We start from the raw sequence: 23,514 nt of genomic DNA on the forward strand, positions 1-23,514 counted from the left end.
TGTGCTTGCATTGCTGTCGTTCATGTCTTTCATCTCCCTCATTGCATAATGTCAATGTTGATATCGGTGTCTCTCATGGAGATGTGTAGATTCTGTGTATATTACTGTATCTGTCCTGTCCATGTGTTTTCTATTGATTATACCATGTAATTAACAACAGTTGTATGTATGCGCAAAATCTACATAAATATAGGAAATTGTACCTTGTTCTGGGTGTTGTTTTTCCAATTAGGAAGATGAGGCCACTCTGGGTGTTGTTTCGTGGATTTGACGTTATTCATTTGTCTTGACTTCTGACCCCATGTGGTGACCTCCAGCTATATCATGTCATGATACAGACAACAGAAGGAATGAAATCTTGGAGACTTTATTTCAAATCCTTCACAGATACAATACTACTGATGAAGATCACTGAAAGGTATATTTTCCACAAATCTCCGAATCATGTCAAATGATCTGGCTGGCTGGTCATGTGGCAATATGTGGCCTCCATCACGCACAACTACCTGAAATTGGAATCCCAACTTTTTTAAATATGTTCATTGTAAGTACAAACTGATACTCATCATTAAATGCATTACGAACCATTTCTGTTGATCATGTTCAACACTAGCTGTCTAAAGTATAACACCAACTTCCCCAAGTAACACCTCATCACCATTTGTCAGTGGAAGAAGCTGCAACATGGACGTTCACAAGAAGTGTCTTAGACTACATACAAGTTGGGTATTGTTTTTTTGTTTGTTTTTTTTGTTATTGTTGGGTCTTTTTTTTGGGGGGGGTGGGGGGGGTGGGGCGGATTATGAGTTAGTGCAAGGTCAAAAAGTATGTCTGATCGTGGATATCAATTAATGTGCATCTTCATGTACTAATATCCAAGATCTCATCCTCTTGGTGGGCAAGGCTGTGTTTGAACATACCTGGTAGAAGTTGTCCACCTGTCTCACATAGCCAGCCACCTCATCATCATCAGCATTGACCTTCCACACTGTCCTCTGGGCAGCCTTGTATGCCTGCAGCCCCCGCCAGTCCACAGTCTGCAGCATTGCCTCGGTCAGAGGGTTGGCCACAATGATGTCCAGCTGCCCATTGTACAGCATTACCTTGTACAAACAGGAGAGGAATGAAGACCAGGGTCGTATATGTAAGACATTGCAGTTCTCATTGTTGTCTCATTGTTATGTGGAGTTCCTCCCTTTAGCTGTGCCAGAGTTCAAATCCCCAAATTGTCCTGAATAAGATTATGTATTTTCAGCACCATACGGGTAATACATTACTTTGCACTTTCTCCCAAATTAAGCCAGCATGCTGTAATGTAAATGATACTGGCCATAAACCCAGCTCACACTATGTGGGAATAACAGCAGAAGATATATGTATTTGCATATATATATATCTTCATGTGGTTATATTTAAATTTAAGTTGTGTTCATAGAAATTCATGCATTCTGATTGGCTGAGTTGGTTACTTGTTATTGCATTCATTTCCCAATGAATGTAAATAATTAAGCCACCCCCACCGAGGCGGACTACTTTTGTTACTACGGAGAGTCGGAGATTCCTAATATTACAGTTGAGGGAATTCCTTTGCTGCTTAAGAGTTACGTCATGCACAGGACATTTAGCAAAAGTCATGCATATTCGTTGTCCAAACAAAACCTTTAGAGACCGAAGGCCGAGAAGGAATGAAAAAGCAAATATGGAGGCTCGCTCGCCTGTTTTTACCGCTCGACTCGGTTCCGCAACTTTCAAGTCTTCGGGTTTCATCTCTAACTAGCATTTTTCCAACTGTATCTTTCCTTTCTCAGGGAACGAATGTTTGTATCTGGCGGTAATTGATCATGTCATTTGAACAGCCACCTTCTCCCGAACATATTTGTTCCGGCTCGTTACAGTCTGACTGTTGCAGTTCTTCTCGCCCCTTGCCTTGATTGACAGGTCCTATGAACTTTGTTTTTATCATGCTCTCCGTTGAATGGCCACTGACTTGGTAGGCGTGTCAAGTCGCTACACGGATTCATACAGCTTGCACATCGGTTTTACCGGATCATATCACAATGAACCGACAAATATATATATATATATGTATATATATATATATACACACACACTCTTGAAAATCACATGCGTGAAAACTGTTGAGTAAATTATACAGGTCATCTTTGGACTTTTGTATTTTATATATATAGAGAGGTTATCACGCGAGTGTGTTTGGGGATGATATATATCCTGCATTAGGAATAAACATTGTATTTAGCGAGCCTTGGCGAGCTAAATACATAGTGTTTATTCCTAATACAGGATATTTACCATCCCTAAACACACAAGCGTGATAACGTCTTTATCATATAATGTCATTCTTCAATTCTGTGCCTGAAAATCGCTTCCCCTCACTAACAAACATTGCGAGTTTTCCTGGAATGCGCGCATTGATATTTATTACGTCACAGGGTAGGTGATTTGTCAGTCGGACAGTGACAGTAGCAAATATAGTTCAAACTGAAATCTGTTTCTTATACAGTGGCGAAGCAACATATATGCAAAACAACAATTGTTTTTACTTGCCTTTCGCGACAATCCATCGGTCTGTCCGCTAGAGTAACTGCCCTTTGTCAAAGGGAAGCTACTCTAACCCTAGTCTATGAGACATCACGGGCAGTGATTGTTCACAGTCGGCCTGTTCTGTCATAACGTTAAGAAGTGTAGTCAGATGTATTCACGATGGTTAATTCTGACTCGATCGCCGAATGACAAGTGCGACGCCATGTTTGTTTATATAAACACTGAAAGTAGTCCCTACTTGACCTTTGATATTTGCATCACTATCCGCATATGACCCCAACGGATATCGTTTTTATCCGTTGGCTTTATCCTGCCGAGAAACCTACCCATTATATGATAAATAAATATATACAACTCAACTGTTTAGAAGTTGCTTACAGTTAAGAATACTTTGTGGATGACAACTCCTTTATTTTATTATGATGCGATGTTTCGGTATAGAACGTGACACCCTTGTCACGCAAGAATGACACCTTTTTTGCATATAACTAACAATACTTTTCTGGAGCATCTACAGTTCAAATTAGTCATTATATATACTCACACGCAAAAGAAACGCAAGTGGTTTTAAGCAAATGGGTAACAGACACGGAAGCATAAATTGTTACGAGTTTTAGCATGTGGTGAAGCCTGATGGTGTTATCAATATTTATGGTTGCATTTTGGAAGCCCCGAGTAAAAACGCAACATAAAAAACGAATCGCCAAAACGCACTATTTCAATGAATATGTGGGTATCATGCACCCATTTCTCGCGAAATCGAAAATGCACGAACTGTAGTGGGTATAAAACTGTGGCCGATTCTTGGACCTACCACTCATTGGTCAACAATGCCTCGCCTAACTCCAATTCAGAGAAACCAGGCTATCGGACGTTTGGAAGCTGGAGAGTCTGTCAAAGATGTTGCCCGTCATTTCAACGTTAACATAACCACAATTTACCGTCTCCTGCATCGATACAATGCTACACAGACCACAGATGACCTTCCTCGGAGCGGTCGCCCTAGGGTCACCACATCTCGACAAGATCGGCAGATTACCCGTCAACACCAGCTACATCCGTTCCTAACTGCAAGTGAAAGTGCTCGACAGACCATAGGAACACATAATCGACACAATAGCCGGGATACTGTGATCCGACGTCTCCGTTCCAACAACCTCAGATGTCGCCGACCAGCACGTCGTCCTGTTCTCCAACCACGGCATCAACAAGCACGACAGGGTCATCACAAAGGGCGTCATCGTGAGTGAAGGCGTGTCATCTTCTCTGATGAAAGTCGCTTTTGTGTCTCCCATGCAGACGGAAGAGTCAGAATTTGGCGGCGTCGAGGTGATCGTTTCGCTGACAGAAACGTTGTGGAAAGAGATCCATGGGGTGGACCTAGCGTCATGATATGGGCAGGGATTGGACTTAATGCGAGACTTGGACCCATGTGCTTTCTGAATGTTGGTCAAGGTCGGGGACACTGTGTCACTGCTTAGCGGTATATCGACCAAGTGATCAGACCCCACGTTGTTCTATTTTTTGCACAACATCAACAACACATTTTCCAACAGGACAACGCTCGTCCCCATGTTGCCAGAGCTACCATGGCCTTTCTGCAACAAGACAACATCTGGCCAGTCCTCAGCCCTGATCTGAACCCCATCGAACACGTGTGGGATGAGGTTCAAAGGCGTCTGCACAATGTGCGCCCAGTCCCTACAACTGCCTATGAACTACGCACAGCTGCTTAGGATGTGTGCGGGAGGATCCCTAGGGCCTTCACAAATCGTCCGATCCACTCAATGTACAGGAGATGTGTGGCAGTGATCAATGCTAATGGTAGTCACACCAGGTATTGACTGACATTTTGTGTATTGACCCGAAACTGTGTAAGCCCTTAACATTTGAAAAAAACAATGTCATATGCCTTTTAATGCCTTTTATGTCTTCAGTCAATTTTTTGTCAATCTTGCCCTATTAGTATTTCATGTCTTTACTGTTGAAAATATATAACATGTATACTGCATAGTCGACTTGCGTTTCTTTTGCGTGTGAGTATATGTACTTATGCCACTGAGCTGTATTACTTAACTACCTGAATATACTTGACTCATGACTCATCAGTTGTTGGTCAGATCTTAAGAACTACCTACGCTGTACTTCTAGATAATTGGTACTCTGCAGACAAGTACATAAGAATGTCGGTTGCACTACTTGTATTGGTAACACGTTAACATTGCACACAAAAGGGGCATAACTGTAAAGTCCCTGTTACCCGGCTTCACTCACTCACTCACTCACTCACTCACTCAGTGTACCTTGTAGTTGTCCATGACTGTGGCCAACCAGGGTTTCACTGACATCATGAAATCATTACTAAGATGCTCCGATACCTCGGAACCATCATGGAAGGTGAGATTACCAACATGAATAGCATTTCTCGTCTCTGGGCGTGCTAGAAACAGTGGATGATAGCTGAAGTCTTTAGGATTCTGCAAATACAAAACAATGTACTGCCAATAATTATTTGTGTGTACCTGTTTGAAATGTACGTGTATTCTTTGTTCGGTTATTTTTTAGTGTGAACAGATTATTTTTGGAAGATCCGAATTGGACACCATGAAGCCACCATGTTGAACCAGGTCACAATAAAGCAATGTTGAGGCATCTGCCAGTTACACTTGTCCACTTTGATAGCTGAATCAAGAAACTTTCAAATGTACCTCATCAAATCTATGACAACTAAATAATACCATCTTACATTCTCTGCATACCTCCTCAAATATATTTGGTAAGTGCAGTTACTTGCAGTTAATCCCAATTATATAAGTTTGAATCATTCTGGCTGTTGTTATGCAATAATGATTTGCACATAGACCTATCCTCAGGTTACGTCATTTAAAAATACCACTTGATTGCAACAACATTTAATGTAACAACAACAAAATTAGAATATTAGGTTCTGCATGACAGCTTTATCAGTTATCACACATTTGTTTTGAAATTGACAAACGTGTTAGTTATTGTCTAAGTTGTCACCTGAACAAAAACGTGTCTGAATTGACCAAAGTGTGAGATCACGTGACATTTTGACCAATTGTCTCGTTTTGAATAATAGCTTTGTTTTTCACCGAAGGGCGACAATGTAACATAATTCCGGAGAATACAAAACCTGTAATACATCATTGCCATAAATCGTGTACTCTAGTTATCACACCATAGAATCTTCAGATTTTCAACAGAAGCCCTCTTCATTGTCCGACAGGCGTCTATAATCAGTTGTGCAAGTAAAGTATCTTTTTGCCCAGACCACTTGCGCACACGCATGGCGGGAAAACCCCACTTCATCCCTGTATGCTTGTGTCAACAACGAAAATTGGCATAGCACATTACTTTGTTAGTTGCCACGCTATAATAAGATCTATAGTATAACTGAGACCCAGCTTAAGAACATGATATATATACTCTTCAAAAAAAGAAACTTGACATAGATGTAAAACCACTTTCTGCCAAATATCTAAAATAATTACTTTAAATGAGAACCAAATAAGTCAAACAGAAAGATGATGTGTCTATAATTCGCGAAAACACATGCAAAGCACATAAACGTAGAGTTTGGGGATCAATTTTACAGCTTCATCCAAACGCAACCGCCTGTAAGAAAACGTGCAGCACAGGATCCTGCATTTAGGCATGCGGGCCCCCCTGCTGAATGGGTATAAAAATCCACATCAACGGCTGTTCATACAGCAGTACAGGCGGTGACAGAATGCCAAGACTAAATGCAGCTCAACGGAACAACGCCATTGGGAGATAACAAGCTGGAGCAACTCAGCAAGAAATGGCCAGGCACTTTGGCGTATCCAGACAGACAATCACCGCACTGTGGACCCGATACAACAACACCAACAGAGTTGACTACAGACCAAGGTCAGGAAGACCAAGGGTGACAACCCAAGCACAAGATCGATACATCCGGCTGTGACACCTCCGAGACCACACTGCCACAACCACGTCTACAACCACACAGATCCCTGGGGTATGCAGAATATCAGATCAAACGGTACGCAACAGACTGAGGGAGGCTGGACTTTTTGACCTGTTCGACGTCATGTATTGACCCCACGTTATCTGGCGGACCGTCTGCTCTGGTGCCAACAGAGGGTTAGATGGGCACGTGCAAGGTGGAGAAATGTACTGTTTACTGACGAGTCCGTTTCCTACTCACATGTGCTGATGGGCGCGCACGTGTCTACAGACGTCGGGTAGAACGTTACGGCCCCAACTGTGTGCAGCAGGTTGTCCCATTTGGCGGCGGGAGTGTCATGGTATGGGCCGAAATTCATCACGGTGGTAGAACGCCTCTCGTGCATGTGGCAGGTGCATTGACAGGTGTGCGTTATAGAGACTTGATCCTACAGCCTTACGTTCTTCCTCACGTAAATGTTCATGGCGGACAGTTCCAGCAGGACAACGCTCGACCGCATATTGCACGTGTTTGTCAGGACTTCTTACAGCACAACAACATCCAGACATTACCTTGGCCAGCCCGGTGACCTGATTTGTCCCCGATTGAGCATCTGTGGGACGAGTTAGATCGACGCGTTCGCAGAAGGAATCCACCGCCCCAAACACTTCCGGCGCTTCTTGATGCACTTCAGCATGAATGGCAGCACAACTTGTTGTTATTGACAACTTGATTGCATCTATGGGTCGTCGGTGTCAAGCGGTGATTGATGCACGTGGTGGGCACAAGCGATATTGACATTTTCTGTACCCCTGTGACATTAACTGTATCGTGTACATGTGTCTGTCTAGGTGACACGATTAATGTTTTGAACATTTTGGTACATTGATCTTCAAACAGTGTTTCAATTATGGTTTCTGTGTCCTATTTTGAAACAATCGCATTATATTACATTTTGAAAGTCATTGCAAGTTTCTTTTTTTGAAGAGTATGTTTTGTATTTAGTGGTTACATAGGCCTTAGTGGGACAAGAAGGTCTCCAGACGAAAATCTCGCGCCTTTTGCAGCGACCCGAAAAGGATCTGTGGTAAGAGCAGCAAGAAGAGATGCAAGCCATCTTTGACCAGAGGTTTGCAGTCATTACGGCAGAAGTAGCTGACGTAAAGAGCAAACAGTCATCCAGGCTGGCCCAGAAGCATCTCCGAGACAAGGGGCCACGAGGGTCACAGAATTGATTTGGGATCTTGTGTCAGGACCCACATTGTCAGGGGTCAGGACAGATATGTCGGTGTTTGTCTCAGATCAAGGAGACGAGTGTATGGATTCAGTTCAATTCGCCTTCATATTTCAACAATTTGGACGGTCTCTTGCACGCAGGTTGATTGTGTAACAAACTGTCGAGCAGTTTTGACATCACATGTACACTGATGCCAAGCTGCTGCTAGATGTCATGCTCTGCATCACCATTTTCTTAGAATATTTTTTGGTTGGCATGAGGCAAAAGGTCATTGTAGATCTGATCACAGAAATATGTTTGTGGCTTGGTTCAGTCTGGCTTCATGGTATCCAATAAGAGGCGGACCATTTCATATTTAGGGGAGGGGGTAGAGTAATGTATTTTCGTTCATTTATTTAGGCTGAGAATCTTTTCTTCATAACAGAGAACTCAGATATTTATATGTCACATTTCAAGTTATTTCAACCCAGGGGAAGAATTTTATTTTTAATGTTTTCTCACTGTTCTCTTAATTAAACTACAGATATTATGATTTTAAAACAGGACAATGAGACTAGCTGCGTAATACGGCATTTATATGTTAAAATAGACCATTTTAGCACCATGTGTTGATAAAAACCCAGTGTGCAGGGTTTTTTAAAACTCACATTAACCAGGTCACACAACTGCTGGAGGAATGCATTTTTCAATTACTATGATTACTATGATAAATGGCATAACTTTTGATATAAACTTGCGAACAAAAAAAACGTTGCCAAACTGAAACGTCGCCATACAACGTCTTACAATGTCCAGCCCAATCACTAGACTTATCACCCATATAACACTTGTGGGATCTCTTTGGCTGTTAGATTAGAGAACCACCACACCAGCGGAAATGAGCATCAAAAGACCAAGGTATACCATGGTAAGAAGTGCAGGTGACCAAGGTTTAGCATGGCACACTACCGTGGACATTTCAGCTGAGTCAGTCAGCACAAGGCCTACGAGAAGAAAGGCCATCGTTGAGTGGGGCGTGCATTGATGCCCGTGGTGGGCAGACTCGATGCGGACTGATATTTGTGACATTCAGAAGGATTAAAGGGAGTTTCATGTGCTCATTTCAGTCTGAATACTGAGCAACTTACCCCACCTTCCAAACTGTGGACACAAAACCTTCATATTTGTTCTCATTCATGGCAAAACTTGTTGATACAAGTATCTGCCTTGACAGTGGTACTGTTTTGTCTTTTAGGAACAAACAATGTTGGTTGGTGTTTTTGTCAGTTCAGGATATTGCAATTAACTAGTTTCATGTTGTATTTCTTTCCAAGTAAGGGTACATGATGCATAATGGGCATTCCACATCATCTGTTTCAGTCATATCACAGCAGGACAAGCGGAGTCAATAACCTTGTCCAAGGATACAACACAGATACTTTGCATGATAGGGCCTTTTGAAATAGAAAATTAAAAATGATTATTAATAAATAAGGGTGACAGTCTCTCATGCTCAGGTCTCGATGTCAAAGAATATTGCTTTGCCCACGACAAACTCTTTATTAACGAGGATGGTCATCTGTGGTCAAGTTTTTGGTGAGGCTGAGATTTTTAAGCTGAGTGTTTTCTTCAAACAAAATTATGAGCCTCTCCCTAGAAATCAAATGGTCTACCCCTAAGCTGATCATAGGAATTGTTCTTCTTTCTCAAAATGTTAGTGTTTCCAATGGTTTTGGCATTAACAAACTGTCATAGGGAAAAATGTGAATCACTTACGTTTGTAATAAGATAATTGTAAAATTGATGAAGTCCAGTTTCTTCTCCAATAACCCCAAGCATTGTGCCAAATATCTTCAAGAAAAATAAACGTAAAGTAAGAATAAAACATACCTTTTCCTTTAAGCAAATGTCGTACTGTGCATTCATTGTCATTCTGTTGTTCAATATTTGAAAATCAAAGATGATCATGAAATCCATCTGTGTGCATTATATACTGAACCGCAAAAGAAATAGATAGATATAGATGGATAGAATTATGAGAAACCTTATTTGTCCAAACACTGTAAACATACTTTGAGACATATTAAAAAGATGAAACTTGGCAAAACTGATCATCAAGGTTGAAATTAAAGTGTCAAATGTTCTTAAAGTGAAACACAACTCTCGTCTCTGAGAAAATGGCATCACAAGTCAGTATCTCGTATGTCCGCCATGTGCATTGATGACTGCCGTGCAACGTCGATACATGTGCTCTGCAGTTGTCGGCCTTGGCCTTGGTCAGCCGTCTTTGAATCTCGCCCCACAGGTGCTCAATGGGATTTCAATCCAAATCTCATTAAAATCAGATCTTAGTTCTCCCTATCGCTAAACAAAGAGTCACGGGTCACGTCAGAACGACCTTTCATCCGACCAATCTTACCAGATCATGAAAGTGACAGTCGGAATGAGTTTTCTAAACATGCAACCTCGAAAATGTTAAAACAGGGTATTCTAAACGACAGTTACGGCCCGTACGACTGATTCCGTCAAAATTATCGTCTGTCTCTCGCTTCCGTAGGATAAACATTTGAACGGAGGAGGCGTTGCACAGTACGTGGGAAGAACTGCAATACAATCGTAACCATATATTAGACATTCCGGATTGTTCTTTTGTCCAGTTTTCAAAATTTTAATCGAGAACTGTGTCAACATATTTTTCAAGCGTAGTCTGAAATGGAAGTCGCCAGGTTGAAACGGGTGCCGTAAAGCTCGAGAAAGCTTCTTTCTAATTGGCTGATGTCGACTTCTTGTTCTTCGTTTCAGTGGTCGGTCAAAGTTCGCGAAAGGTCGTTCTGACGTGACCCGTAATGGGATGTCCTCAGATCTTTGTTTAGCGGCAGTGAGAACTTAGATCTGATTTTAGTGAGATTGGATTTAAATCGGGACTGAGGGCAGGCCACTGCATGTTTCTGATGCCATTCTGATCGAGGAAGTCTCTTGTTGCTCTCGCAGTGTGGGCACGGGCATTATCATGCTGAAACTCGTGGTTGCGGCGACGTGCCAAATGAGGTATGGCGTGTGCTCTCCAGACTTGATCAATGTACCGAGCTGTTGTGACACCATTGCCTCTCTCTGGACCGATGTTCTGGAAGACCACAGGGCCGACCCTCTGTGCAAGACCAATTCCACCCCACACCATAATGCTCGGACCACCCCACGAGTCTCTCTCAACAACAAAAGCATCCGAATAACGAAACCCACGGCGTCGCCAGACTCTCCCTCTCTCTGCCATCTACTGTTGAGATACAGTAACGGCTCTCGTCTGAGGAGAGGACTCTTCTCCACTGCTGGTGGCGCCAATGCTGGTGCTGTGTTGCCCACTGAAGACGGTCCCGGCGATGACGTGGTGTCAGAACGGGTCCTCGGTGTGGCCTGTGACAGTGGCGGTGTCTGCTCGTCAATCGTCGACACACGGTGTCCGCACTAAAGTGTCGCTGGTGTGTCCCCATGGTATGTCGAGCAGTTTCTGCAGCAGTAACAAAGCGATCTTAAAGATGCTGTCGCACAATCTGACGATCCTGACGTCGGGTGGTGACCCTTGGTCTTCCACTACGTGGTCGGTCATCTGTAATGTTGGTGCTCTGGAACCGTTACTGGAGCCTGTATATGGTCCTTGCGTGGACTTAAAATGCAATGGATTCTTGCCAGGCGGTTTGTCCAGCTTGCAATCGTCCAAGGGCTTGGTGTCACTGATTTCTTGTCAATCTTGGCATATGGTAGCAATTCAATAACGAATGCATGTTATCCGATCTGGGTGGATTTTTATAGGGCAAGAAATGGGGGAACGCATGTGCATTTCAATTTGCACGGAACACACGTGCATCGGGTTACCATGGCCGTTGCAGTGATGCCTTTTGGCGATCGGTTTTATTGGCTTTGTTTTTTATCATCAAATTTCATTTTGTACGGACATGGTAATGTTAAATTTGAGAAACTTTGACAAAAATTACCCAGATATTTAAATGACATTTTTTCATGCAATGTTACTTGGGGTGACGTTTCTTTTGCGGTTCAGTCTAGTTTGTGTTGCCCTGTAACAAACATGTTCACGAAACAAGAGGTAGACATGTGTTTCTCTATGTGACACATGCGTGTACATCCGTCTACATTAACTCACGTGCATCGGATTACCATAGCCGTTGCCGTGATGCGTTTTGGCGATCGGTTTTATTGTCATCTGCTTTGTAGTTTTATCATCAAATTTCATTTTTCCGGACAAGGTAGTGTTAAATTTTAGAAACTTTGACAAAACTTTTCATGCAATGTTACTTGGAGTGTCGTTTCTTCTGTGGTTCGGTATATTTTGACACATTCCCCGGCTATACCTTGTAAGCTTCTTGATACCTGCCCTCCCTAACGTAGGCGGCCATTTCCTTTCCCCTTGCGGTGACGTCATCTCGCTGGTTTTCGTCCAGCAGTCCGAGATAGAAGAGATACTCGCCATACACAGGCATCATCTAGGAAAATACAGTAAAACGGAGAATGTTCTGTATCGGAGGATAGAGACAAATGTGGATTCGACACGCTTTGTTCCACTGTTGTATGACTGGTCATCATGGCGTTAACAGGTTCCACTGTTGTATGACTGGTCATCATGGCGTTAACAGGTTCCACTGTTGTATGACTGGTCACCATGGCGTTAACAGGTTCCACTGTTGTACCCAGAGATACCAAAGCACTTTTGAGAAGCAGATAATGTGTGTTTGTTGTTTACGCCACACTCGGCATTATTCCAGCTATATGACGGCGGTCTGTAAACAGTCGAATCAGACCAGATAATCCAGTGATTGACATCATAAACATCGATCTACGCAACTGCGATACGATGACATGCATCGACAGTCAGTGAGCCTGACCACCCGATCCCGTTTGTCGCCTTTTACGACAAGCACGGTTTGCTGAAGACCAATTCTAACCCGGAATCTTCACGGGGCAGCATATAAGGAGAGACGCAGACGAAGAGGTACCATACATGTTTGGTTCCTTTAATGAGAACTGAATTAACGATGTAACCAAGCACGATTCACAGACACCCCAACTATATCGCCTTACAGACGACATTACGTACACGAATTGAAACGTTTATGATGCACACTCAACAGTAACCCATTTTGAAAGGTAAAGTATCTGATTCGCGTTAATATGCAAAAACGTTGGCCGTGCGCTAGCATGACAGAAGAAGGTGACCTAAAAGACGGTGGATCCCGAGATGAAAGTGCTGTGGAGTGCAGATAAACCAGCATGGAATGTACGATCTACCCAACAGGGGACACAGGTGCTTTCGTCGTCCCAGGCCGGCCAGAAACTTATGATCGTGGTCTCGATACCCCAATTCGACCTGATTATGTTTCATGGTTTGCCACCAACATCCCTAGTGTCAATGGGTTTCCCCAAAGTGGTAAATGTCGAATCACTTCATAGGTTCCTCCCACATCCACGCTCTGATATAACTGAAATACTGTCCACACTCACTCACTCTACACAAAACGTGACATGGATACATGTTTGCTTCAGCCCCGTAATCCGCCGTGCACTGATCATCTCGGATATATCGTCAACTAACCAAGAAACCTCCTCACTTTATTCGATCAAGAGACATGCTATATCGTCAGCTAACCAAGAAACCTCTTCACTTTATTCGATCAAGAGACATGCTATATCATCAACTTACCAAGAACGCTCTTCACTTTATTCGATCAAGAGACATGCTATATCGTCAACTAACCAAGAACACTCATCACTTTATTCGATCAAGAGACAAGCTATATCGTCAACTAACCAGGAAACCTCTTCACTTTATTCGATCAAGAGACATGCTATATCGTGAGCTAACCAAGAAACCTCCTCAGTTTATTCGATCAAGAGACATGCTATATCAGCAACTAACCAAGAAACCTCTTCACTTTATTCGATGAAGAGACATGCTATATCGTCAACTAACCAGGAAACCTCTTCACTTTTTTATTAAGAGACATGCTAAATCGTCAACTAATCAAGAACGCTCTTCACTTTATTCGATCAAGAGACATGCTATATCGTCAACTAACCAAGAACTCTCTTCACTTTATTCGATCAAGAGACATGCTATATCGTCAACTTACCAGGAAACCTCTTCACTTTATTCGATCAAGAGACATGCTATATCGTGAGCTAACCAAGAAACCTCCTCAGTTTATTCGATCAAGAGACATGCTATATCAGCAACTAACCAAGAAACCTCTTCACTTTATTCGATGAAGAGACATGCTATATCGTCAACTAACCAGGAAACCTCTTCACTTTTTTATTAAGAGACATGCTAAATCGTCAACTAATCAAGAACGCTCTTCACTTTATTCGATCAAGAGACATGCTATATCGTCAACTAACCAAGAACTCTCTTCACTTTATTCGATCAAGAGACATGCTAAATCGTCAACTAATCAAGAACGCTCTTCACTTTATTCGATCAAGAGACATGCTAAATCGTCAACTAATCAAGAACGCTCTTCACTTTATTCGATCAAGAGACATGCTATATCGTCAACTAACCAAGAAACCTCTTCAATTTATTCGATCAAGAGATATGCCATATCGTCAACTAACCAAGCCATGCTATGTCATCAACTAACCAAGGACGCTCTTCACTTTTTTATCAAGAGAATGCTACATCATCAACTAACCAAGAAACCTCTTCACTTTTTTATCACCAGAATGCTATATCGTCAACTAACCAAGAACGCTCTTCACTTTTTTTATCAAGAGAATGCTACATCATCAACTAACCAAGAAACCTCTTCATTTTTTTATCACCAGAATGCTATATCGTCAACTAAGCAAGAAGCCTCTTCACTTTATTCGATCAAAAGACATGCTACGTCGTCAAGTAACCAAAAACATCCTCCCTTCATTCGACCAAGAGACATGTTATACAAAACAAGTTAAAAAAATTATTACATCGTAATTTCAGTGTTGCAATGAATGTGACACATGATTATGTGCCAGTTGTGATCTTTAAAGAAACATATATGCCAACACGTACATGTGTGCCCGTATATAACCATGATTTTGCATTTTGCAAGAGTTCACAGATATAACGAACATTCCAAAGTATACACTATTCTATCGAGTGAGTATGTCACCTGTATTTGTTATTTCTAGTCAGTTATCGAGGCTTGCATCTTCAAACCGAGTGTCTTGTCCATAAGTAATTTGTTCTTAGTAAATGTGTTTTTTTCTAGAATCTTCTTGTTGCGATTCTCGCTACTCACTGTCTCTGGATCACTGAGTCCATCTCCAATAGCCATCCCCTTGAAGTTGATCTTCACTTTAGCTGTTGGGTTTTCCACGTGGATCTTGTAGGAGATGGCGGGGACGTACTTCCCTGCATACGACTGGCGAACAGAGGACACAGATACAGTGATGTAGGAGAAGGCGGGAACAGAGGAGAGAGATACAGTGATGTAGGAGATGGCGGGAACAGAGGACAGAGATACAGTGATGTAGGAGAAGGCGGGAACAGAGGACACAGATACAGTGATGTAGGATAAGGCATCAGAGGACAGTGATACAGTGATGTAGGAGAAGGCGGGAACAGAGGAGAGAGATACAGTGATGTAGGAGATGGCGGGAACAGAGGAGAGAGATACAGTGATGTAGGAGATGGCGGGAACAGAGGACAGAGATACAGTGATGTAGGAGAAGGCGGGAACAGAGGACACAGATACAGTGATGTAGGAGAAGGCGGGAACAGAGGAGAGAGATACAGTGATGTAGGAGATGGCGGGAACGTACTACCCTGCGTACGACTTGGGAACGGTGGACAGAGATACAGTGATGTAGGAGATGGCGGGGACGTACTACCCTGCGTACGACTTGGGAACAGTGGACAGAGATACAGAGATGTCGGAGATGGTGGGAACAGATGACAGAGATACAGTGATGTAGGAGATGGCGGGAACAGAGGACATTGATGTAGGCGATGGCGGGGACAGAGATACAGTGATGTAGGAGATGGCGGAAACAGTGGACAGAGATACAGTGATGTAGGAGATGGCGGGAACAGTGGACAGAGATACAGTGGTGTAGGAGATGGCGGGAAAAGAGGACAGAGATACAGTGATGTAGGAGATGGCGGGAACAGTGGACAGAGATACAGTGATGTAGAAGATTGCGGGAACAGAGGACAGAGATACAGTGATGTAGGAGATGGTGGGAACAGAGGACAGAGATACAGTGATACAGTGATGTAGGAGATGGTGGGAACAGAGGACAGAGATACAGTGATACAGTGATGTAGGAGATGGCGGGAACAGAGGACAGAGATACAGTGATGTCGGAGAAGGCGGGAACAGAGGACAGAGATACAGTGATGTAGGAGATGGTGGGACCAGAGGACAGAGATACAGTGATACAGTGATGTAGGAGATGGTGGGAACAGAGGACAGAGATACAGTGATACAGTGATGTAGGAGATGGCGGGAACAGAGGACAGAGATACAGTGATGTCGGAGATGGCGGGAACAGAGGACAGAGATACAGTGATGTAGGAGATGGCGGGAACAGAGGACAGAGATACAGTGATGTAGGAGATGGTGGGACCAGAGGACAGAGATACAGTGATGTAGGAGATGGCGGGAACAGAGGACAGAGATACAGTGATACAGTGATATAGGAGATGGTGCGAACAGAGGACAGAGATACAGTGATGTTGGAGATGGCGGGAACAGAGGACAGAGATACAGTGATGTAGGAGATGGTGGGAACAGAGGACAGAGATACAGTGATACAGTGATGTAGGAGATGGCGGGAACAGAGGACAGAGATACAGTGATGTCGGAGATGGCGGGAACAGAGGACAGAGATACAGTGATGTAGGAGATGGCGGGACAGGGATACAGTGATGTAGGAGATGGCGGGAACAGAGGACAGAGATACGGTGATGTCGGAGATGGCGTGAACAGAGGACAGAGATACAGTGATGTAGGAGAAGGCGGGAACAGAGGACACAGATACAGTGATGTAGGATAAGGCATCAGAGGACAGTGATACAGTGATGTCGGAGATGGCGGGAACAGAGGACAGAGATACAGTGATGTAGGAGATGGCGGGAACAGAGGACAGAGATACAGTGATACAGTGATGTAGGAGATGGCGGAAACAGTGGACAGAGATACAGTGATGTCGGAGATGGCGGGAACAGAGGACAGAGATACAGTGATGTAGGAGATGGCGGGACAGGGATACAGTGATGTAGGAGATGGCGGGAACAGAGGACAGAGATACGGTGATGTCGGAGATGGCGTGAACAGAGGACAGAGATACAGTGATGTAGGAGATGGCGGGACAGGGATACAGTGATGTAGGAGATGGCGGGAACAGAGGAGAGAGATACAGTGATGTAGGAGATGGCGGGGACAGAGGACAGAGATACAGTGATGTAGGAGATGGCGGGAACAGAGGACAGAGGTACAGTGATGTAGGAGATGACGGGGACAGAGGAGAGAGATACAGTGATGTAGGAGATGGCGGGAACAGAGGACAGAGGTACAGTGATGTAGGAGATGGCGGGGACAGAGGACAGAGATACAGTGATGTAGGAGATGGCGGGGACAGAGGACAGAGATACAGTGATGTAGGAGATGGTGGGGACATAGTTCCCTTTATACGACTGGAATTACAGTTCACAGATATTGGTTGTACCAGAAAACCAAGGAACTGCCTATAACTGTATATTATTTACCCATACTCTTAGGAGATAAATGATTATTTGTATACTTTTGGAAATATTTTTCTTCATCCACATCGCTAAGACGCTTCCAGATAAATGTGACGACCCAATCATGTGTCCCATGTTTCCACAAATGTGTTGTTGTTAAATGGTTGATGATGACTGATATAAGTATCGAGTACAATGGTGGCACACCAAACATGTATCTATATTAAGCATTAATAATTCAGCCAATAAACACCATGGTGTGAACTTCGTCCCCAAATATACTGACAGTTGGCCACCACACTACAGGAAGAGACCTCAAAACATCGAAATAGTGTACAGTCCCACCATGATTTGTTTTTGTGTTCGGGTTTTATTTTTTTGTTTAACGCTGCACTCGGCAGTATTCCAGCTATTTGACGGCGGTTTGTAAATAACCAAGTCTTGGCCTGACAATCCAGGCAATGGCATCATGAGCATCGATCTACGCAATTGGGATACGATGACATGCATCAACCACGTCGGCGAGCATGACCGCCCGATCCCAATAGTCGCCTCTTAAGACAAGCATGGATTGCTGAAGACCTATTCTAACCCTGATCTCAGGACAGTACCAATATGAAGCGAAGTTTACCTCTCCGGTGATGTAGAAGTCATTGCTTTGATATGATGTAAATATCTGAAAGAACTGCGTCAGACAACTGTAAACAAATAAACGTGCTGATTACAACGAAAATGATTAACTATACAATGTTCAATGTTACGCTGAAAACAGTTTAATTGGTGAAATATCTTACGTTGACGTTGAAAAGATATCAGAGACGAATGTGTATATTTACTCGTATGAGTATTCGGTCAAAAAATAAAAAGTTGAAATAAGGTATAAAAGTTTGCAATAATAGTAAAATGTTACGAATAAAGAATGAATGTTACAAATAACGTCAAATATGGAATTCAAAATACAAAACGAGACCAATGAACAGCTCGCAAACAAAAGACGTCACATGTAAAGAAAGAACAAAGTGTACTGAGAAACGTCAGTGCACAAAAAAAGACACAAAAAAGGACAACGTTGACAATAAAGAACGCCAGATGGCGCTGCAATTTGTAAAACATTCCGAGTTTAGTCGGCTTGTTCCGCCGTGTATATGATAAATGCATGCCTAAGTGCTCAATCTATTACGTCATTCCTCGTGCACTCAGCGTGTGACGTCAAACACGAAAGTGTTATACGATGCCGAGTTATTTTTTGACGCAAATTTTCGTAAGAAGTGAAAACAGAACGTTGTGCAAGAATACTGCGGCACTTGGCCAAACTCACACTATCATGACTATACTATTACTGAGAGATGTAAAATGTAACACTTCCTGTCTGATGTAGGTAAATGTAACTTCAAATATTAACCCGATTTAAAAAAGAGACTGCTGAGTATTGTCAGAGAGTTTGTTATGCGTAAAAAACAGCAAATTTTGACACACCGATAAAAGTATCCCTTTGTCTTTTTCAAATATCTGACGACATAAATATATGTCATGCGTTACATGAGTCGGATAACACACAGTATACTATCGGTGACGATGACTGAACGTTCGATACATAAACGCAACACGCACGCACGCACGCACGCACGCACCCATACACACACACACACACACACACACATGTATATGATGTCACAAGCCGAGGGCTACGAGGACTGACGTAATACCGTGAGCACTTCGCCATGCATTTATCATGTAGACAGCGGAACAAGCCGATTAAACTTTGGATTCAATCCCATTGTGCCTACATCCGAATTTGCCTACAGAGATTAATGAAGGCACATTGGGAACTCAGTTTCATCCCTATTTATGTAAATGGACAGAACCACTATTGTTTGACTATTTTTTAAATATCTGTTGCCAAATCAAGTCAGACTTGTACTGTTGCAGATTCCTGTATAAAATTAGTAACTAAAAAAACTGAGTAGAGGAATGAAATACTTATTACTGCATAAATAACAACAAAATAACATAGAACCAATCACATCAATTACTAGTAACTATTCTTAACTATAGCATATACTTAACCAAGCCCATGTCAGCCCTTCCCCTGCTGCCCCCGCCAGGACGGCGGTGATGGAGGAAGGCCCTGACTCCGAGAAGACCAGATCTATCAACGACTACTTGACGTCAACCTGGGTTGACTATGACTATGCGGAGTCAATATTGACATATATTGGACCCGGCACAAACAACCACCTCGAGGGGTGGAATGATCCACTGAAAAACAGGATCTCAATGGCCCATCCCAACATCTTCCCGTTTGTAACTCACACAAAGAACCTGTAAGCAGTGAACAGGGCACAGCATGCCCAATTGGATCTCGGAGCCCTTCCCCAAATCCGAAAACGTGTCTTGGGAACTGGACAACAGGTTGATGAGACTGAAGGGCCATCTCGACTCGGAAAGAAAGATGCAGTTCCTAGATGCCACTGGTCACCGAATCAAATTAGGACAATAACTTTCTATGATTTGCCTGCGGTTACTTGACTGATTGTAACAGTTTTGCCAAAACTATTGTTATATTTTTCTTCTGTGTTATATGATAAATATAATATATCCGTGACTTTCGTTCGGTGCTATGGTTTTATTTCATTTCACAAGTGTTTCATTGTGCCTACATTGTTTCGTTGTCTCAGTATGGACAAGTTTATCTCATATCACACGTGAAACAGGTAACAGTCACGTTCTCTCGTGCATCACTTTCTGAGCATGAGACCGTATCACTTCATGATTTTACTGTAGACACAGTTGGATTGTAGGCACATTGGGAAGACAACAAACTCGAAATGTTTCACAGATTGCAGCGCCATCTGGCGTTCTTTAATGTCAATGTTGTCCTTTAGCAGTTTAATGTCCTTTTTGTTCACTGACGTTCTTCAGTACGCTTTGTTCTTTCTTTACATATATATGACGTCTTTTGTTTACGAGTTGTTCATTGGTCTCGTTTTGTATTTTGAATTCATTATTTGTATGTAAACAATGACCTTTATGTGTAACATTCATTCTTTATTCGTATCATTTGACTATTATTGGGTACTGGGGTACTTGAGTACTTTGAATTATTTGACCAAATGGCCGCCTATATATGGGGGCCTATTCGGTAAAAGTACCATAAATGAAATAAAGGTCATCAGTGCGCAATAACACATACGAATAAGATAAAATGTTACTACTAAAAATTAGTATTTTCATGTGAATACTGAAACTCGTATCTTTCTTTAACAAACTTATCTTGGGATGGCTTTTTTCATCTGAAGCAAGTGAAAATATTCTCCAGCAAAAGAAATATGTGGAAACATTTAAGATATTACTGGTGACCTGTATTTCAATTGATGTATCATTTTACCGAACGAAGTCTTCTGAATCCCCGATATCACAAATAAATCAAAGCGGAAAGAAACAACGGTTTCCAACATAAACTCACGGTCCTGATTCGATCACGGCTGTATCTTTGTCACCTGCGAGTCTATCAACATCTTATTAATTTCGAAGAGTAGCAGATCTGAAATCAAGGCTTGAAAACACCACGTGTCTTACCTATACAGATCCCTGGCGACATCTTCCTCGTTGTTAGCGTAGCCGGAATCATTGCCCGTGAAGCTGAAACCAGTCCCTACCTGCAACAGCATCCCCACCAGAGTGAGGGGGTAGGGCTCCGCGTTTAGTATTTTTGGAGGTTGTTGTTGGATCAGACAATCCAGTGATTGACACGTGAGCATCGATCCACGCATATGGAGTACGATGACATGCATCAACCAAGTCAGCGAGCTTGACCACCCGATCCCGTAAGTCGCCTCTAACGACAAACCTAGTCGCCGTTTACGGCAAGCATGGGTTGCTGAAGGCCTAGACACCAACAATGGGATTCACTACATTGTGTGGGGAATCGAGTGTGGGTTTTCGGCTTGGCGATTGAACGCCCTCATCATCATCCCTCATCAGGGTGGATTGAGTTTATTATGTAAACAACATCTTTTCATGATAGTGAACTGTAGGTACCATCCTTACTGGCAGGATTCCATACATATGTATCTGTTACATATAATATAAGGAGGTGCACCAGTTGGTGAATGTTGTTTTACGCCGCACTTATCAGTATTACCGCTTTACTACATCGGCCTGTGAATAGTCGATTCTGGTCCGGACTTCACGAAAGTATTCTATGGTGCTAAAAGTCCAACTCACAGGGTTGTCAATATACAGCATGGAGTAGCGAGAGTTCCAGGTGATGTTGCGCCTCACCACTGTAAACAATATTGAGTAAAGAGTTAGTTCACTACAAAAGGGACCCAAAACGAATCATGCTGTATCCCACAAAATGTACCCCCAACAGTGTGTCAATACCTGGCGTACAGGGACACGCCATGTCTGAGCAGTAGTTATCACTTTCACTAATTTGTTTTCGTACATGATTCATCGTTTTGCGGTTGTGGCAGGTATATCGGATCACTGCGGTGTTTACATTAATCACCAATACTTCGATGAATAGACGACTGTAACACGTACATACTGCCTTCAATGTACATGTACAAGAAAAACGATAATTAAAGAATTCCCACTTTTCATCTCCATTCATAATTCATAACCATTTGAACCAGTGCGTCAAGGAGTCTTACGTGGCCTTGTATTTCAGTAGTAGTGTCTAAATCGTCGTTTCCTCTATCGTGTGTCGTATGAATGTGAGAGAAGCAAGGTTGTAAAATCCTTCCACAGAGGACCAGGAGAAACTTACAGTTGCCATGCTCATCCACAGAGAAGGGTCCATGTTCCACAAACAGACCATAGAGGGAGGATCCGCCGGGTCCACCCTGGAGCCACACGAGTACTGGAGCAGTCTTGGGGTTCACCTGTCATAAAGAATCAAAAACAATATATCTGAAACAGAAACAAATGACGCAACAACAAACCTATGACATAGGACAGATCGTGTGTTGGCACATATGAGTTTATTTTAATTATATTCATAATTGAGCTGTGCAGATCCTCAGTGTGACATGACATACCTCATCTGTGCAGATCCTCACTGTGACATGACAGGACGTACCTCCCTGTTCAGATGATGTGTAATATCATGGTATGATGTCCATGGCCTGCTTTGAAGACCCTAGTGTATGACGTGACATGACATGACATGACTGAGCCGTGAAGAACCTGAGTGTGACTAGACATAACATAACATGCCTGTTTGTTACATGACATGCCTGTGTGTGACAGGACCTGACATGTCTGTGTGTGACAGGACATGACATGATACGCCAATGTGTGACATGACATGACGTGCCTGTGTGTGACATACCTGTTCTGTGAACATCCTGTGTGTGACAGGACATGACATGATCTCCCTTTGTGTGACAGAACATGACATGATATGACTGTGTGTTACGTGAAATGACGTGCCTGTGTGTGACAGAACATGACATGATGTGACTGTGTGTTACGTGAAATGACGTGCCTCTATGTGACAGAACATGACATGATGTGACTGTGTGTTACGTGAAATGATGTGCCTGTGTGTGACAGAACATGACATGATGTGACTGTGTGTTACGTGAAATGATGTGCCTGTGTGTGACAGAACATGACATGATGTGACTGTGTGTTACGTGAAATGATGTGCCTGTGTGTGACAGAACATGACATGATGTGACTGTGTGTTACGTGAAATGATGTGCCTGTATGTGACAGAACATGACATGATGTGACTGTGTGTTACGTGAAATGACGTGCCTGTGTGTGACAGAACATGACATGATGTGACTGTGTGTTACGTGAAATGACGTGCCTGTATGTGACAGAACATGACATGATGTGACTGTGTGTTACGTGATATGACGTGCCTGTGTGTGACAGAACATGACATGATGTGACTGTGTGTTACGTGAAATGATGTGCCTGTATGTGACAGAACATGACATGATGTGACTGTGTGTTACGTGAAATGACGTGCCTGTGTGTGACAAAACATGATATGATGTGACTGTGTGTTACGTTAAATGATGTGCCTGT

The 23,514-nt window shown here is 42.8% G+C and overlaps 1 protein-coding gene across 3 annotated transcripts in view; it reads right to left on the reverse strand.

Annotated features, from left to right (window-relative positions):
• Positions 1-351: 351 nt before the first annotated feature.
• Positions 352-23,514, reverse strand: part of LOC139470373 (probable serine carboxypeptidase CPVL) — a 28,656-nt gene continuing 5,493 nt past the window's right edge. Inside the window, exons 3-12 of one of the 3 annotated variants that reach the window (XM_071252780.1) lie at positions 22,241-22,355; positions 21,694-21,752; positions 21,046-21,125; positions 18,098-18,164; positions 15,020-15,142; positions 12,095-12,226; positions 9,507-9,581; positions 4,866-5,039; positions 921-1,103; positions 352-506 (exon numbers count right to left, since the gene is read on the reverse strand). In XM_071252780.1, coding sequence (XP_071108881.1) covers positions 396-506; positions 921-1,103; positions 4,866-5,039; positions 9,507-9,581; positions 12,095-12,226; positions 15,020-15,142; positions 18,098-18,164; positions 21,046-21,125; positions 21,694-21,752; positions 22,241-22,355 — 1,119 coding nt within the window. In that variant the 3' untranslated portion in view covers positions 352-395. The remainder of the gene's footprint in view (positions 507-920; positions 1,104-4,865; positions 5,040-9,506; positions 9,582-12,094; positions 12,227-15,019; positions 15,143-18,097; positions 18,165-21,045; positions 21,126-21,693; positions 21,753-22,240; positions 22,356-23,514) is intronic. The other 2 variants (XM_071252781.1, XM_071252782.1) reach the window with 2 other exon arrangements.

Source organism: Haliotis cracherodii, unplaced genomic scaffold (assembly GCF_022045235.1).
Source record: "Haliotis cracherodii isolate W230 unplaced genomic scaffold, xgHalCrac1.p SCAF_20, whole genome shotgun sequence".
Lineage (NCBI taxonomy): Eukaryota > Metazoa > Mollusca > Gastropoda > Lepetellida > Haliotidae > Haliotis > Haliotis cracherodii.